At 48.9% G+C, this 17,500-nt stretch overlaps 1 protein-coding gene across 9 annotated transcripts in view; it reads right to left on the bottom strand.

Annotated features, from left to right (window-relative positions):
• The window catches only part of esrrga (estrogen-related receptor gamma a), a 133,202-nt gene that overhangs the window by 24,799 nt on the left and 90,903 nt on the right, over window positions 1-17,500 (bottom strand). For all 9 annotated transcript variants that reach the window (XM_035533061.1, XM_035533065.1, XM_035533066.1 and 6 more), the window contains one exon: window positions 1,773-1,883. In XM_035533061.1, the coding sequence (XP_035388954.1) occupies window positions 1,773-1,883 (111 nt within the window). The remainder of the gene's footprint in view (window positions 1-1,772; window positions 1,884-17,500) is intronic.

Raw genomic sequence — 17,500 nt, 5'->3', positions numbered from 1 at the left:
CATGCCTTTGTTATGTGCGCATAATCGATCAGGAAGGCTGTGGCCACGCTCATCCCCCAGCCTCCGCCCCTCCCCCCCCACCCACCCCGCCCTCCTTCCGATAGGACTGCGCACACAACCCTCACAGCCTCCCATGGAAAGCACGCTCCGCAGCACTGAGAGGGGTAGGACCTTCCAAATACGTCACCACCTTCCCAAATGCTAATGAGGTGTGCATTCCGAAGTATCGTGGGCTGTCGCACGTTAAACTGATACCAGGGACGATTTATCAAGCCCTGAGCTCTGATAGCATAACACAGGGTTTGATGTACATCAGAGGAAGCCACAGAATCACAGACACTCTTCCGGGAAAGGGCCCAAGAATGAGAGAGGAAATATAAAAAGGGAATGACAGTGCATGAGAGCTGGACTGCGAGAATAAGCCTTGAAATAAGATGGACGGATGAAAATAACCCTAACCCTGGCAGGGGAACCACAGGATTAGATACGAGGTTATTCCGTGCCCTGTGCCTCTAATATGATTTCTGCGGCTGTAATAATTATGATTATTCCTGCTGCTATCGTGAATAAAAGCATATTGTATTCCAGGAGAATATGCTAGCATTAAGGAAAAAGGCTTTAGGGCCAAATCTGTTAAGCGCTGCCGTGCTGTCTGTTTGCAGAGCAGTCAGACAGCGCGGGAGAGCCGCTATTGCAGGTTTGATGTCTTTGCCAGATTGGATTTAATCCGGATTATGCCTCCCCCTCCCCCCCTCTCTCTCGGTTTCTCACAGACACATATATACACACACACACACACACACACACACACACACACACGTTTATTGGCACTGTCGCGCATCACATTTGTGTGTGTGCCTGTGTCTTCTTGCACTGCTCTCTGCTACACAGAAAATAATTATGATATAAACTCGATACATGAAGCTACAGTGGCTTCATTAATAATGGGCTGTTTTATTTACACTGCTTAGAAATAAATAGGAACACGCAAGGCATATAATATGTAAAGCACAACATCAGGTCATAAACACATGAGACCTTTAGCTGCACTACTAAGCCTTCTCACCCAGCCTGGCAGGCACAGCCAAGATCTGTGCACACAACTCTCCATTATTTATTAAGTTAATCGATTTGGCCAATTATGTATATCTTCCCGTGGTAGTGTGTGTGAAAAGATGTAGCCGGGCACAGCTGTGTGTGAGAAGCTGTAGCCGGCCACAGCTACGTTTGAGAAGCTGTAGCCGGGCGCAGCTGTGTGTGAGAAGCTGTAGCCGGCCACAGCTACGTTTGAGAAGCTGTAGCCGGCCACAGCTACGTTTGAGAAGCTGTAGCCTGCCACAGCTACGTTTGAGAAGCTGTAGCCGGCCACAGCTAAGTTTGAGAAGCTGTAGCCGGGCACAGCTGTGTGTGAGAAGCTGTAGCCGGGCACAGCTACGTTTGAGAAGCTGTAGCCGGCCACAGCTACGTTTGAGAAGCTGTAGCCTGCCACAGCTACGTTTGAGAAGCTGTAGCCGGCCACAGCTAAGTTTGAGAAGCTGTAGCCGGGCACAGCTGTGTGTGAGAAGCTGTAGCCGGGCACAGCTACGTTTGAGAAGCTGTAGCCGGGCGCAGCTGTGTGTGAGAAGCTGTAGCCGGCCACAGCTACGTTTGAGAAGCTGTAGCCGGGCGCAGCTGTGTGTGAGAAGCTGTAGCCGGCCACAGCTACGTTTGAGAAGCTGTAGCCGGGTGCAGCTGTGTGTGAGAAGCTGTGAGAAGTGCTGCTGGACACTTACATGGCTTTTTCGGTGGTAGGCTGAGCTGGGGGTTCAGATAGGGGCTGTTCTCTGCGTCTATCCGCCGCTTGTACTTCTGCCGACCACCACGCACCCGGTCCAGCCGCACTCCTGTGAAAACAGAGGGAGAATGAGCACAGCACGCTTACAATGGCACTGCTCCCCCAAAGAGTTCTATCACCATGGAAAGGGCATCCAGTGAGCGCAGTTAGGGGCAGTCATGCTAAACAACTGCCCCTTGCTTGCGTGTGCTCTTAGCTTCTTTAATTTTGGGGGTGAGGCGTTGTTTTGGTGAACCGTTGTGGAAAGGCTGAAACAGCTGAGGGGGACGGCGACCAGCGAGTGACGGCTCTCGCCAAGTGAGCAGCAGCTGCCACACGCCATTTCAGTACTGTGGACAGGAAACGGTCAGCTGCAGACAGATAGGGCCACAGGCACTCTCTCCGTGTGACGCCCAGACACACACCTGCCCATCTTCTGCTCACTGCTTGTGCATGACTGCTATCAGTGTATGTCAGTGTGTGTCAGTATGTGTGTGTTTTTCTGCGTGCACACACATGTGTGTTTGGGAAAATGCTGGAAGCCACAGCAGAGTTTATGTATGTGAGGGATTTTTTTTCTTTCTGAAAACATCTGCCTAATGTTGTAAACTAAAACAGAAAAATTTGTGAAACAAATCAGAGCCTAGCTAATCAGATCCTAGCTAATCAGAGCCTAGCTAATCAGAGCCTAACTAATCAGAGCCTAACTAATCAGAGCCTAGCTCTACGTCACTGAGACTGGACAGACTTATTGAAGCAAAATAATCATGAAAACCATCATAAAGGAATTTTGCAGAAGCAGTTTAAATTGTTACCACACATTTCCTTATCATTTCATCTTATGCAGACAGGTTAAACAAATAAGCCCATTCTTAGAATTGGTAAAGAAAATTGTACATAAGGTGCAGTGAGCAATCTGAAAACATTCCTGCAAATTATTGGACTACAATCTCTGAAGCTCTCCAACTGTATGCTATTCCACCACCAAGGAGGTGCAGATCCATTCAATGCACAGCTGTTTATATAGTATCAGAATGAACCCTGCAACACACCTCACAAACACTTCTTCCGCCTTTTTGGGGCCCTGAGTGTCGTGGGGCCCTGTGGGGCTCTGTGGATCTAGCTATAGAGCCCTGCGGTCCGGCCCATAAATTTGCCGCCTTTAGAACTCCTATGCAAAATGCTGCGCCTTGTCACCACAGCAAAGCTTCCTTTCATGGCTCTCTCTCCTTCTCATGGTTGTTCACCCATCACTCTCAGACGCTGTCAATACTCCCCCCACAAACCCAACATGAGGGGGTCATTCATTCATCGAGGTGCAGCGGTTGCTAAAACAACCGACCAATACGGCCATGTGCGGCAGCTTGAAGGCCTGTCCCCTGCTTTTAATTAATTGACATACAAAAGAGCCTTAATTTAATTATGCAATCCTCTCTGGAGGATAGGTGGTTTCCGTGGAAACCACTTCAAGCCGGCCCAGGAGCCGTTTGATGTAGCTGGCGGGAGGGAGAGGGAAACTGGACAGGAGTTCCCACTGAGTAAGTCCCAGCTCCACATTCAGAAGTGTACAACAACTCTGTAACGCTGAAATTCTGGAACCATTTCAATTGCCTTAAAACCTCCAAGAGAAAATGGACGTCTGCTCATCAGTGCATGCGGTATCTCTCCACGATGACATGTATTGCTTTGTATGGCCGGAACATGGATGCAGATATATTTGAATACTAAGTAAAAGGTAAAGAATATTCAGTGTCTTCAAAGCGTGAAGAGACAACAGGTACGAACGTCCTGTTTCAGGACACAGCGTGAGGAAATGACAGGTATGAAGAGTGTCCTGTTTCAGGACACAGTGTGATGAGCACTAATTATCTCTGTCCTTGGCATCCCTGTGTCATTCACTGAGAATCTCATATTGCTCCAGAGGACAGGAGAGATCTTTGATATAGCTTGTTCTCACATTCTGTAGGGGGTGTCCACACACACACACACACACACACACACACACACACACACACACACACACACACACACACACACACACCGTTGCCAGAAGAAGGTCTCAAAAAGATGTTATGTCACCTCCGTAGCAGGCTAATGCCAGCACCCAAGACATGTAGTAAGATACAATGCTCAGATGCTCACAGCTTCTCATCGTAACCAGGCTGCTGCTTGACTGAGGCTCCGGGGCTGGGGCCATGGGGGTGGAGGAAGGTTTATTGCGCTCATTCACCAGTACTGCAGCCTTCCCAATTGTGGTGGCATCACCTGAACCTCAAGTGCCAGCTTATCCCTCCCCCATGTGCCCACTGTGTCTGCTGCCTGGCCAGTGCCCCTCAGATTTATGGGGCTTTTATTAGCCTCCTCAGGTTAGTAACACTCCAGTCTGGGTTTACTGCAATACCACGCGACCATGAACAGCTAAAGAGCAAACAAGGAGACATGCTGTAAACCCTCATAAGGGGGCCAACTGTATATACAGATATACCTGAGATTAATAGGATTAGTAGGAAAGTCACGTTTTAAACACGTTTTATAAAAGGAAATCATGCGCTATCCGCTGACACGGCTGCGTTCACCATGCGTAAAGGAACCAGGCAGTTCTTCGCACATTCCTGCAGTTTTTCCATTCTCTTGCATTAAGAATGCCGTTCCAGGTGTGAGGGCTAATTCTGTCACCTTGCTTGTGTCTCTGGTTGCCACACTGGCCTGGAACTCCAGGCGCACGACCAAGCACCTTATTGCCTTCACAGATACGCAAAAATGTAGCTAACGCCATGCACCCTGGGAAAGGCCCACCACTGGCCTGAGACGACATAGCAACCAGGCGCCCAGCTGCATGTGTTCCTCTAGTGCAGTATTGGGTTACACACCCTCGCACGCACACGCACACGCACACACACACACACACACACACACACACACACACACACACACGCAAAAGGACGGCCGAGTGCTTGTTGTTTGGCCGTGTATCTAGGGGCCAGAGCAGGGGGGCCCTGACAAATAACATTGCCTCTCAGTCTGCACACTGCCAGAGCTGCACTGCGCCTGCTATTTCAATCAGGACAGGAGCTGTAACAATGCGGAGATGTGTGGGGTTTGGCTGCGTCCTGATCTTCTCAGTAACCTGCCGAGTGCCCACAGAAGTCATTCAGAATTCACAGAAGGATTACTGTATTACTATATTTATCATTTAGAAAACAAGTGTATGTATTTTTGCCCAAGCACAGAACTTGTGTATATTTAAGTCAGTTGCTTATTGTTCCTCTGTTTTTTTACAAATATTTATGCATTTATTATTTATTAAATATAGATTAGTATATCTATTATTATATTCATTTGTGACATACATTCTGTTTCACAAGTGAAAACTGTGGCCTTTGGGCTATGGGCTCTATGTCCACAAACTGGACAACAGAGTAAAGCAAACCAGGGAAAAAGAACCAGAAAACATTACTGAGAAACTTTTCTTGGTTTCTATCAGAAACGACTTTTCTGGAGTTTATTTTTGCCTGATTTTAAATTATCCGCCTCTTTTTGTCCTTTTACTGGAACCACACAGATGACTGTAAACATCTTACGAGGCTTGTTTTGAATTTCATAGGTAGCATGGAATCCCACGAGCCGTATGCAGCAGTTTTACGGGGAGGCAGGAGCTCAGAGATCCAGCCGCTGGCCAGTGGAGGTCCTTTATAGAGGGCCGCTAATACATCGCACGTGGCCAGGGACTTGTGACCTCTGGAGCCAGACGCCATGAGCAGGAAGAGTCAAACAGAGACGTGGAGAAAGCAGAATGATATAAAGGACTTATAATGAGAGTCCGGCATAAAGGCTCCAGGGACCACGCGTGGGGGACAAGCACAGAACCTGTTTGGGCTCAGTTCCCCCACCAAAATGAGACTTTAGGAAAAAACACTGTGTCTACCGTAGAACTGCTAAGTTACTAAGTAAATGTAGGCTAACGGTTAACCAGTTTTGATTATTTTCTAAATTAGAAATTCAGAGTATCAGTTGCAGGATGTTGTAGTTGCAGAACCTTTGCTATTATTATGCTTAAATGGCTAAAGGTTTTATCTTTTTTTTGGGGGGGGGGGGGGGGGGGGGGGTTCACTAAACTATGAAAATTAATTATGTTAAATAGATGTACCAGAATACTAATATTTCCTGCAAGAAAAAAGGGAGAAAGCATAAGTACTACACCAGGCTAAAGCAGGGTTTAAATATAATTAGCCTCTGGCAGAATTTCAGGGGCCTGGTCTAATAAAACTATATCTGCCATAGCTATAGCGGCCTCCTGACCATCCCTGAAATAGGACGAAGGCCTAAGGCTACGGAATAAATGGGGTGCTATCTGCTAAATTATTAGGTAATGGATATTTATGAGTGACAATAAAATAAGACAGTATTTTGCCGGACAGCACGCTGATTAGGCTATTAGTGGGAGAAAACCCTTGCCATAGCATTCTTGACAGCAACATAGCTGGGAAGTGGATCATGATACAGACATCATATGGGCCACTGTAAATTTGGGCTAGATGACAAAGCCCATGTTCAATGAAAATAATGTGAGCTACCCATTACAGCCCTTTAGTTATTGCTACTCATCAATGCTGCAGCATTGGCAAATCTATTCAGCACAAGGTAGGCAACCTAAAAGGAAAATGCCATCCATTTGGAGCACCACTGTCAATGAACATATAATATTAATATAAAAGATCATCTGAATTAAAGGTTTGTTCATATTAACACTGTAGTTTTTGTTTTTAGTTTGTAACATACGGAAGCTTAATATATGTTTAGATTCTTGTCATACTATCTTCACATGACTTACTCTTACCTAGCCACCAGTAGACCCTCTATTCCTGTGTCTAGCAGTGCTGCAGACTCAGAGTGTGCTGCTCCTCACAAACACATGGCAGGCGCCTTGGAGGGTAAAAACGCCCTCGGCAGCTGACATACTAACAGACGTCCGTGCCGCAAAGGTCAGGTGCTCCTAACACATGGGACACGAGCTCATTACTGGTACTTTTTAACAGCTCCACTTACTTTCAAAAACAAGTTTATCCCCACAAAGTTCTAAAGTAACTCCCACTTAATAAAACGATGTCCAAGAAAACAAACCACCTTTCACCTGTGAGATATTCCTTCCTGTTAAAAACTGTGGACTGAAGCATGGCTATCCAGGCATGCTACACGCCTGTCCAGTGTGCGCATTTACACTGAGCATCCATACCTTCTGTTACTAGAGGGCTTAAAATAACCTCGGATCAATTAGGCTGCGTTTCACTCCCTCAATCTTTCTCTCTGCTCTTTCCATTCTTCGCCCCATCCACATCTATCTCAGCAAGGCAGGCGCTGGTTGCCATGTCGAAACAAAGCCAACACATCCAACGCACCCCTGCATGAGTGCACAGGCACATACAGCTACCCCCAACCCAACCTTCAAAGACAAACCCGCTACTTCGGAAGGGATTTCAATCAAGCCAGGAGTTAAGCCTGCCAGATTACTGGTTCACTGTAAAAAAGGAAACGGAACCGGGAGGCTTCCAGGAAGATGTGTTTGACTTCACATGGGCATCCAGACAGGGAGAGGGAGTCAAAAGGCTTGGGGGGGGCATCCTGGTCAGGAGCGACAAAGCATTCTGATGTAGCAGGCACACGCCAGCACACACGCCTCATATTACATACCATTTGAACTTGGGGACAATACCAGGCAGCTGCATGGTAGTCACTATAAATTATGATACCAATAAACGACCTGCTTAATATCCGTACTGCTCACCTCTGAGGAAGCATATAGAGGAATGCTAAGGACCTTAGGTCAGGAGATGTAGGAAAAGCTACAGTGAGGTCTGTGCAAGCCTTGCCTTTGGAAGGGAATGCGTAGTTTCGGTAAGAGAGGCCCCAGTATTGCAGAGGCATGAGCGAGCTTCCTGATCCTACAAGTGTCCCCTGCTACGCCCTTATTAGGCCCGAGCTGTGGTGCTCCAACGGCGCGCGGCACTCTGGCAGAGCAGAACGCTGGCTGCAAACCATTGCTGCTTCCACATTACATGCAAATGGGCCAGGAACAAAATGAACACGGGCAGGCAACTTGACTGCTGGTTGCCAGATCCCCTGAGTCCCACACGAAGAAGTTATTAAATCTTCGCCGGGGAAGTGGAGGGGTCATGAAAAAGGATGGAGAGAAAGATAGAGAAAGAGAGCAGGAGAGAGAGAGAGAGAGAGAGAGAGACGGGTGATGAGAACAGAGAACAGAAATACTGAGAGAAGAAAGAGAGAGAGGTGCAAGATGATGGTGCTGGCTATGGGAAGGGGGTGTTAGACAGCGTCATCTCAATCTCTGACGTTATCCAATGAAATCTGGATAAGTGGAGGGACACTTCATGGTGCAATTCATGCATAAAACAGAAATTTTATTTGCTTTCTAATGTTTTGGTCATTACATTCCCTACCGTTCACACAGACACGCTCACCTCAACGGCCACCCAAGGCTTCTGTCCTCTGTATCTTAATTACTAAACTAGGCAAATATTGATGGCATTTGTCTCGCACGCCTTCGTGTGTTCAGAGGAATCGTGTGGACCTACTCAGGATTCCGCGCCACGCTCGTAGTGGGCGGCTGCGGAAAGCTGGGGCCCAAATATCGAGACTTTGAATCAGAACCTCGACGAGGGCCTGCACGCTACCGAAAAGTGCTGACCGTCGGCGAGCAAACAGACGTGACCGCCTTGGCAAACAAGGCAGGGTTAGCGCGTGCCTGCATGTGTTTGTGAAGGGTGTTGGCTGTTTATGTGCGATCACTGCGGATGAAGCAGACAGCACATGTCCGCTGCGAATCTTAAACAAAACTTAAAAAAATATATATCTGCTGCAGAATTCCCACGTGACACCATACGTAGGTACGCTGGAAGCATTAAAAACGTAGGTTACGGTGGCCGTACAGTGCTGTATCCTAAAATAAACAGCCATTAGCTAAGACAAGGTAAGCTAAGGAAGAGCAACGAGCCCCGTGTGTCCATGACGGCTTGAAAGAGCTGGATGTCTGTGCAGCAAGCAGTCACTGCATGAGGTCCAAGCGGTTCAACAATGGCTTTGAGTTTGGACTTGTGGACTGACAGTGCCGAATAAAGTAAAAACGGTTCCTAAGTTGTTGATGGAATAATGCGTGCCTAATCATATACTTCCGACTGCGTTGGAAACCTTAATAGAGTTGACAGGAGTTTTGAAATGGACATGCCAGCAGCTAACAATACATAATACATTGGATTTATCTGATTAATACTATTAACAGCATTATTCAGAGAACGTGTCTTAATTTTTGTTTGTGATATTGTCAAGAATGCAAAGGAAGTGAGCATGCCCTCACTCTTTTTCTAAGACAGAACTCAGTGAGACCCTTCTTTGCACCACACCCTTCACACACACACACACACACACACACACACACACACACCTTAATAAAGAGCCATCTGAACAAGCCCATTTATTTTCCAGAAAATTAACTCACTTTCAGTCCTGATTAATGATTTTAATCTAAATGAATCAAATTAAAAATTGAAAATTATATTTCCTAAGCCTACAAAAAGGGGGAGGAGGGGGCCAAGGAGAAAAGCGACCAATCCCAGTTAACAAATGAGCCTTCAAATATTAAACGATGACCAGGAGGAAAAGGGGGATCCTAATGAAATGTATCCAGGATCTTGCTGGTTCCTTACATAGCGGCTGAGCGGAAATGATACAGCAGTGTTGCACCAGGGGAACGGTTGGGGGGGCTGCATACTGCTGGCTTCAAATCTGCAGAGAATTACAGAGTCATCTTCTTTCTTTAATTATCATGTCAAGTACTGTCCGTAACCTCCAGCTTCGAAAGAGAAATGTGGACACCCTCTTAAACAAGCGCCCACTCTCTCTATCTAGACACAAAGGGCACGGAAGTACCCTGTGAGTTAGGCGGATGGGTCCTTCCCTGGCAGTATATCGTCCATGGTCTGGCGTGGTGAGTGGGCACTCCCTGACATTGACGAATTCTGCGCGACTTGCTGGAAAACTCTGCTCATGGCTGGCTGCTTCCTCTCTGGAGCTTCAGTGGGGAGCTGTCAGACACACGGGCGATGTAATACACACAGTGATGAACGGTGATCATTCCGGGCGCAGGAATATTGCTGAGAGTCGATATGTGGACTGGGTTTGATCGGATCACTATTGGATTTCCCGGCACTTCAAATGGCCACAGACTAGGCCTGCAGGATACTAACGGATCGGCGGGGGTGGGGGGGGGGAATTGACACATCTACGCTTTTACTGTGGGGCCAAAACAAGCAAAAACACGAAAGAGATGAAGAGGGGCACACGCACACACACACTCACACACTCACACACAGCTGTGACAGGATCTTCCTGGCTGGGCTGCGGCCCACGCACTAGAGGCAGCTTGCAGGGCTGAGATATAGGTGTGCCATGCAGCCTATTTCAGGAAGCCCCGCGTCTTCGTTTGGTAGCCCAATCAGAACAGGCTGTCGAGAGTTTAACAAGGCTGCCAGGCGGTGACGGAACGACAAGCAAATGATTGAAACGGTGAGCTTGGTAATTGGAAGTGGGCTGCTGTCTTCCAGTCCTCTGCCCCTGCAGACATGGGAAGGCAGACGCACACGCTCACCACCCACCCGGCTCCTCCTGACCCCTCGCTACCCGCCTGCTTTTATGGTAATTGAGGCGGTTATACGAGGCAGCCGGGGCCGGGACTTCCTTCTTCCATCGCGGCTTCAGGAAGAAAAAAAGCAGGTGTTATCTCCGGGCCGACAGTGCCTCCCAATTGTTGACTCAACAATACAAGAGCATCCTTATCGGGGCTCGGGGGGAAGACTGATTGGCAGGCCGATATGTTTAGACAATGCGCTGTGTTCCTAACTGCATTTACCCGGGGCGCTGCACTCTGTCCGGGAGAACTCAGAGCCGCAGAAGGAGGGACAGTGGAGTGGGAGAATTAACTACAGGCCATAGATGGAGTCTTTGAATAATAGATTGCGTCTGTTTAAATTGTCCTGCACCCTCAGTCTGGATTTACACAGGTCTTAAACAGGCCTGCTCCTGTTCTCCATAATAGGAATGAGTGGATAAACTAGGATCCCTGGAAAGAGAGGGCATAACGATAATAATAATAATAATAATAATAATAATAATAATCATCATCATCATCATCATTTCTGATACTGTTTGCTGTATGTACTTAATTCCTGTATGACGGTGCAGCAGCAGTACAGTGCTTGAGTGGAAAGGTAAACCATGAGACGCAGCCCGGCGGTAGATAAACTCCAAGAGACAGTGAGGTGTTAAAAGCAGATGGGCGCGGGGTTGGGGGCTCGAGGGGGCTCAAAAGGAGGTGATTTGTGCTGTGATTCGGCCTGACGGTAGACTCGATGAGGGCGGATCACTGAGGTGTACGCGTTTGTGTGTGTGTGTGTGTGTGTGGGCCATGGGCAGGTGGCTGCCAGCCTCTGTGGATCCCCCGGCCATTCGATTAGAGGCAGCCATTAGATGGAGAGCCTTCTCCAGACCCACTTCCACAGCAGACGGGAGCTGCCGAGGTTGGGAGAGTGGGAGCACAGTGGCGCTTGAGGATGTGGCGCCGTTCCTCCAGCTTCTCTTCGATCGCGTCCGCTGTCCCTCGTTTGATTGTGATGGTGTTTAAGTGAGGAAGCACTTCTACGTCTGTGTGCGTGCATGCGACAGTCTATCATGGCATAGCTGTGTCATTAATATAATTAACATTAGTGCTAATCAGCTAGCCTGCTGTGACCTAATTTCCACTAATGTTTTGCAATGCTTCAGTTTTTAATCCTTCAACACCTCTAATAATATAGTGCTCCCTGTTTAACTCCCTCTATCTCCCCCTCACTCACACACACACTCTCACACACACACACACTCTCACACTCACACACACTCACACACACACTTACACTCACACACACACACTTACACTCACACACACACACTCACACTGTCTCTATTTCCCTCAAATCCCCTTCTTGTAGGCTATGATGCTAATGCATCAGTCCATGTGAACTACTTGTTCTAGTGCACTTGAGAAAGAACTATATTGACAAACATCCTATTCACAAGCAGAATCTTCACACCCTTTTGCGATTTTAGGAAATGCAGTTACAGTAACTGTGGTGAGTGTGTGGTGTGTTTTGTGTGTGTGTGTGTGTGTGTGTGTGTGTGTGTGTGTGTGTGTGTTTTGTGTGTGTGTGTGTGTGTGTGTGTGTGTGTGTGTGTGTGTGTGTGTGTGGCAGAGGAAGAGCTACTTAGTGAGCTGTATGCTTGCATTTAACAATGCCTCTTTCTGCCTCAGCAATTCCTTGCTACTAAATGATCTAATTAAAGTCTCATCAGTTGTGTGTCTTAGGCCATGCTCCTCCACTGTGTGCACACACACACACACACACACACACACACACACACACACACACACACACACTCACACACACACACACACACACACACACACACACACACACACACACACACAGACACACAGACACACACTGCCATGGCAACACTCCCCCAAGGCTTGAGTGATAGCAGACACAGCAGACAGAGGCTGGTGACTGATCATCTATCCACAGTGGAAGTTTATGGCATAGAGGAAAGTGTGTGTGGGTATAAATTGGGTGCATGTGTGCATGTGTGCACGTGTGTGGGGTGGAGGGGTGAGGGGATGTGTTTTGAGGGAAGCCATTTTTATATTAAAATGCTGGAGGCCTTAAATAGCAAAGGCTTCATGTTCAGTTCTTCCAACTACCAACCCCCAGTCCATAATGCACTGCAGAGTGAATACAACCTCCCAACACTACCACTCCTGGAAAAATGTAACGCTCACCAGCCATCAGTGACATGGCCGTGTCTTTGTGGCAGGTCATAGTCTCCCAGGAGCCGGGAGACTGCATATGGCACGAACCGGCAAACATCAGCGCCGCCATTGGCGGGTAGCTGAGTGACACTCGCTCTCTGGCTGATGGAGCAAGATTGCACTGCACGGCCTGAAAACGGGCAGGGGTGGGGCTGGAGAGAGGTAGAACCGCAGGACGGTGCTGGTGGGGTCGTTTGGGGGCGGTGCTGGTGGGGGCAGTCTGGGCAGCGGGGCTGGGCAGGGTGGGGCACATCCGCCTACAGGAGCAGAGCAGGTAATTGCTCTCTCCCGGCGCCTCGTGTGACCACTGAACCTTCTCGACACCGGTCCCTGCCTTTCTGGAGCACACATGTCGGCAGCCATCGATCGCCATCGGGCCACGTCAGATCTTGTCTGAAAGGCTGTGCCCGGGCGGCGCCGAACTGCCATTATTTATGACTCAATAACTACATGTAATAGACATTTCTAGTGTTTTGTGGTCCGCGAGTCCCAGTCCTGGTGTATATGCTGGGGCTTAAAGGACTACCTCACCTGACGCTCCAGTCGCTAATAAGGAATGAGAGGTACCTGAGTGTCAGGAAGCAGAATGTGAATGAGATCATGTAACACTGCTTCACACTGGCATTCACTGTTAGCCAAATTAGCATTTCTGTGTAACAAGAAGGCTGGAACTTCCTGTCTTGTACCTTTTCACATTACTTCCTACTTTCTGAGCAAAATCCTTGTGTGCTTTGAATTCACCTCAAGAAAACCCCCTAAAAAACTCCTTTACAACCAGACACCATCCAATTAACTGAATGAATTTAAAGGGTAGAAATGAATGAATTCAATAGGCTGGCATTAATATTGCATTAAGAACATTCTAGGGGGTAATTGCTTCAGTGGACAAGGGCGGTCAAATCGTGAAGCCTTGACAAATAGGTTTGCATCGTTCAACCAATGACTATTGTTTAATTCGCACGTGTTCTAAAGATTACTGTGCAAAACGCTGACACGCAAACCAAAAAGTTCCAAGGTCCAGTTTATCGAGGCAGAAAGTGCAGTGCCAAACGTGTGTATGGGCGAGTGTGTGGAGTAAACACTGGTGAAGTGTGTGCAGTGTAAGGGGCTGGGGAGAGTGACGAGGGCATGACCCACCCAAATCAACTCTCTAATTCTTCCTCTAAAGAACCTTCACCTGTCAGTCAGCTTCTAGACTCAGCTGCCTCTGGGCTGGACTGACAGGTGTACAGAGGGCACGATAACACTCTGTGTGTGTGTGTGTGTGTGTGTGTGTGTGTGATACATGTCATGGCCCAGTTATACTCAGCTGTTTGGAGTGTGTAGAGGCAGTTGTGTGATATTGTGTGTGGGCTTTCACCTTCAGTACACTGCCATGAATTCTGTCGATCGCTGTACACACGGCCTTTTAGTTTCTAAAGCCGAGTGAGAATAGATAGCAGATTTCTTCAAAGCAGGAGTTATTTTACACCAAAAGTTTGCTAGTTCATACCAAAAGTGGAACATAAGTAAATAAAGAGAAATCCCTCATCGGCGGCTAAGACAGCCATGGGGATAGCTGATAGATGAACGCACCATGTCCAATTAACCACGCCGTTTCAACACTATTTTTGGATGAGAAATTAGCAGGTGCCCAATGACGCGACTTATGGAGAAGCAAGTCTCCATAAATAGAAATGCATTTATAATGCTTTGTTTAATGCGTGTGACCTATTTAAGTGCAAATTACACAACTGCTTTTGCGCACACCATTACGTGAACAGACCGGTAGCGTTCGGCTTGTGGAGGGGTGAGGGGTTTGTGAAGAGACTGACATGGCAGGAAGAGTGTGTCAGTACAGCGGTGCAGTCAGCGCGTGAGTCACTGGTGGAGCACAGAGATGGGCCTTGGAGAGGGGAGGTGGACTGCATGTGGGGGTCCCTACAAATGAATTTACACTGTAAAGTTTGGATATTTTGTTCCTGCTAAACAAAATAGACTGTGATGCATGTTTACATCCGAAGTTGCTGGTGGAAGGAGTTTTACCGCTATAACCAGTGCGTTGACCAAAACTGGGGCCTGCGTGTGTGTGTGTGTGTGTGTGTGTGTGTGTGTGTGTCATCCTGACTGCAGGAATGCTAGGCGTCCGTGCTGCCTGCCTGCCTGCCTGCCAGCCCCTGCCGTTCCCAGATTGCTATTATCTAGCCTCTCAAAGCCAGCCGGTTTGCACCGAGCCAAATTTAGCCTGCACCCCCCCCCCCCAGGGCCTCCCCTGGAAGTGCCTGCCACTCCAGCCTTTTCCCCCACCATTCATGTCTGCCCTTCCCTTCCCAATCACTCCAGCCTGCACAAAGATTGATGGAGTGTGTGATGATATACACATCACGCGCCTACACAGACTGTGCTACTGCGAGCTTATTCGTGCTGGAGCTTATTTGTTGGAGGCTAGGTGCTGACTCGCGCTGAGTGAAGATAAGCTGAACTGAGCGAGGAGCAGGGAGGCTTCTGGGGCTCTCCCGTTCAGCAGAAGGCTGCGATCGGGTCACGGTGTGGACACCAGCCACCATCCGGACGCAGAGGAACAGGGAGAGGACTTTCGCACACCAGCTGTGCAGGCGGCCTGCCGAATGCCAAAAGCGCAACCCCCATTCCCCACCCCCCGGACCCCCTCCCCACCCCCACAACCAAATCAGCCCGGCCGCCTGGAAAAGTGCAGTCTGTGGGCCCCAGCATGGGCCCCCACTATGCAAAGACCGGGTGTCTGTGGGCAGCAGTGCAGAACCGGACATGCAGGCGAGCCCTGTCCGGCTGGTGCCTTCACGCCCAAGTGGAGCCCAGTAAGGAAATTGCTCACAAATTACCAAAACAAAGCAGAAGGAGCTGGCCGCGGCAGGCCGGCGTAGGAAAATCCAGGCTGGGTGGACCTGGACTGCGGGAAGTGGCCATTGGGATGCACATCGCCTGCCGTTTTGCGGACAAAGCAGTGATCCCCATCGCATCGTACCAACGGGAGACCTGCCAGACAAGCCAAGCACCTGCCCCACACCTTGAACGCCTGTACTCGGGAATGGAAGGGCACTGTTTAGGGAGGGGGTTCGTGCAAACAGAAACGTAGAAATGCTGGAAACCGTACAGGACCTATTTGGGAGGCACTTAATCAGAAGGTGCCGTGGTCACTCATTCCAGGAACGTCGTGCAGGTTGGGACTGGGGTGCCTTCACCGGGCTGCATGCATTTACTCTGGTCCAGTGGGAGCACTGCGGAGGAGAGACAGCGCGCCGACTATCTCCCACACTACACGATGCTATCTTTGACCAAACTGTCACGGCTGGTCTTTAAACAATCACAATCCTTCCCTCAGTCACGCGAAGCTGAGGAAGAAACCGAGGTTTGCCGAGGAGAAGCTCGATAGTTTTTCACGAGCACTTTGGCAAGCAGTGGTACTCGCTTGCAGATGTCTCTGGAGTGTGCTCAGAAGCACAGGGGATCCACGACTCGGCCCTGCCAAGTTCCCTTTCAGGAGGAAATCTGCCTCAATTAAGACCAGGAGTGTCAGAGAGGAGAACCCAGTCCCTTGTCTCCTCTGTGTCTCCCGGGAGTTGGAAGGTTGAGACCTCCAGCTGTGCCTCTCTCCCAGCTCTGGAGGATCAGGAGAGAGAAAAAGCACCAAAAGGGGAGGGGGGGGGTCTCCCAAAGTCAGCAGAAGGGAGAAATCTCCTCCTGGCTGCGGTCCATGTACATGAACGCTTCCTGTTCTTCAGGCTCCGCACAGGGACTCTCACCGATTCCCCCAATGGTTTTATTCAAATGCCTAAAGAGGTCATTTAGTTGGGCTTGAACACACACTGAAGGGGGGGGGGGGGGAGCAGAAGGAGGTCTGGAGGAAAAAGGCTTGGAGGGAGACAAGGAAGGAGCAGGAGGAAGAGGAGTGGAGGCAGGAGGAAGAGCAGGAGAAGGGTGTTTCGGCAGCGTCGAACCTTCTGCATTTTCTGCAGGCTGATAAGCGACGGAGAAAACGCGCGAGGCTGACCTTTTTCACGCGGCCGGAAAAAAAAAACCCCTCAGCAATTAAGAAGAAGTTAATGCCCTAATTATGTGTGCCGTTTTAGGCAGTGCCAGAGGGGATCTCCCCAACAGCAGAGCGGGGCTTCGGCTTGGCACAACGTCTCCAGCTGTTTAAGCCCCACACCCAACCTGTGTACAGAACACGTTCTGCGTTTTAACGAGGTCTGGGGCAGGACTGATAGCAGGCAACCCCCGGTTGCACTAACCTCGTGGCTGAAGGTGAAGGACCACGCTCAGCTGCAGACAGCAAAAAGTAATGCGGGCGTTGGGATGCACAAGGGTATTGGCATGCGAACGGCTTGTGGTCCTTTATGACACAATTATGAGCCATGTCAAATGTCACCACAGTCAACAGGTCCTGCTGTCAGTCAGCCCGGGACCAGGGTTATCTCCTGGACAGACTACAAATGGCAGTTCAGCAAGTAGCCCGTGTTTTAGATCAGGTGGTGAGATGATTGGCCGCTAGACAGGAGCGCTCAGCCAGGAGTGCAGGAACCTGAGCGAGGCTTGTGCACTGTTCGCTCGGGCTGAACCTTGCTGGCACGGGGAACCAGATGTCTCGCCACAAAACAAACTGGCTGTATGGAAAAAAAAAATAAAAATAAATTAAAAAAACTGAAAAAGAAAAAAGAGTCGCCAAGCTGATATTTAGTAACAAAGGCAGGAGTGCTATCTAGAAATAAAGTAGGACAAAGGTAGAGTGAGAGATACAGAGAAAGAGGAAGGGA

The sequence above is a fragment of the Electrophorus electricus genome, chromosome 13 (assembly GCF_013358815.1).
Source record: "Electrophorus electricus isolate fEleEle1 chromosome 13, fEleEle1.pri, whole genome shotgun sequence".
NCBI lineage: Eukaryota > Metazoa > Chordata > Actinopteri > Gymnotiformes > Gymnotidae > Electrophorus > Electrophorus electricus.
Note: the sequence above shows the minus strand (reverse complement) of the source record. Positions and strands in the feature narration are given on the sequence as shown.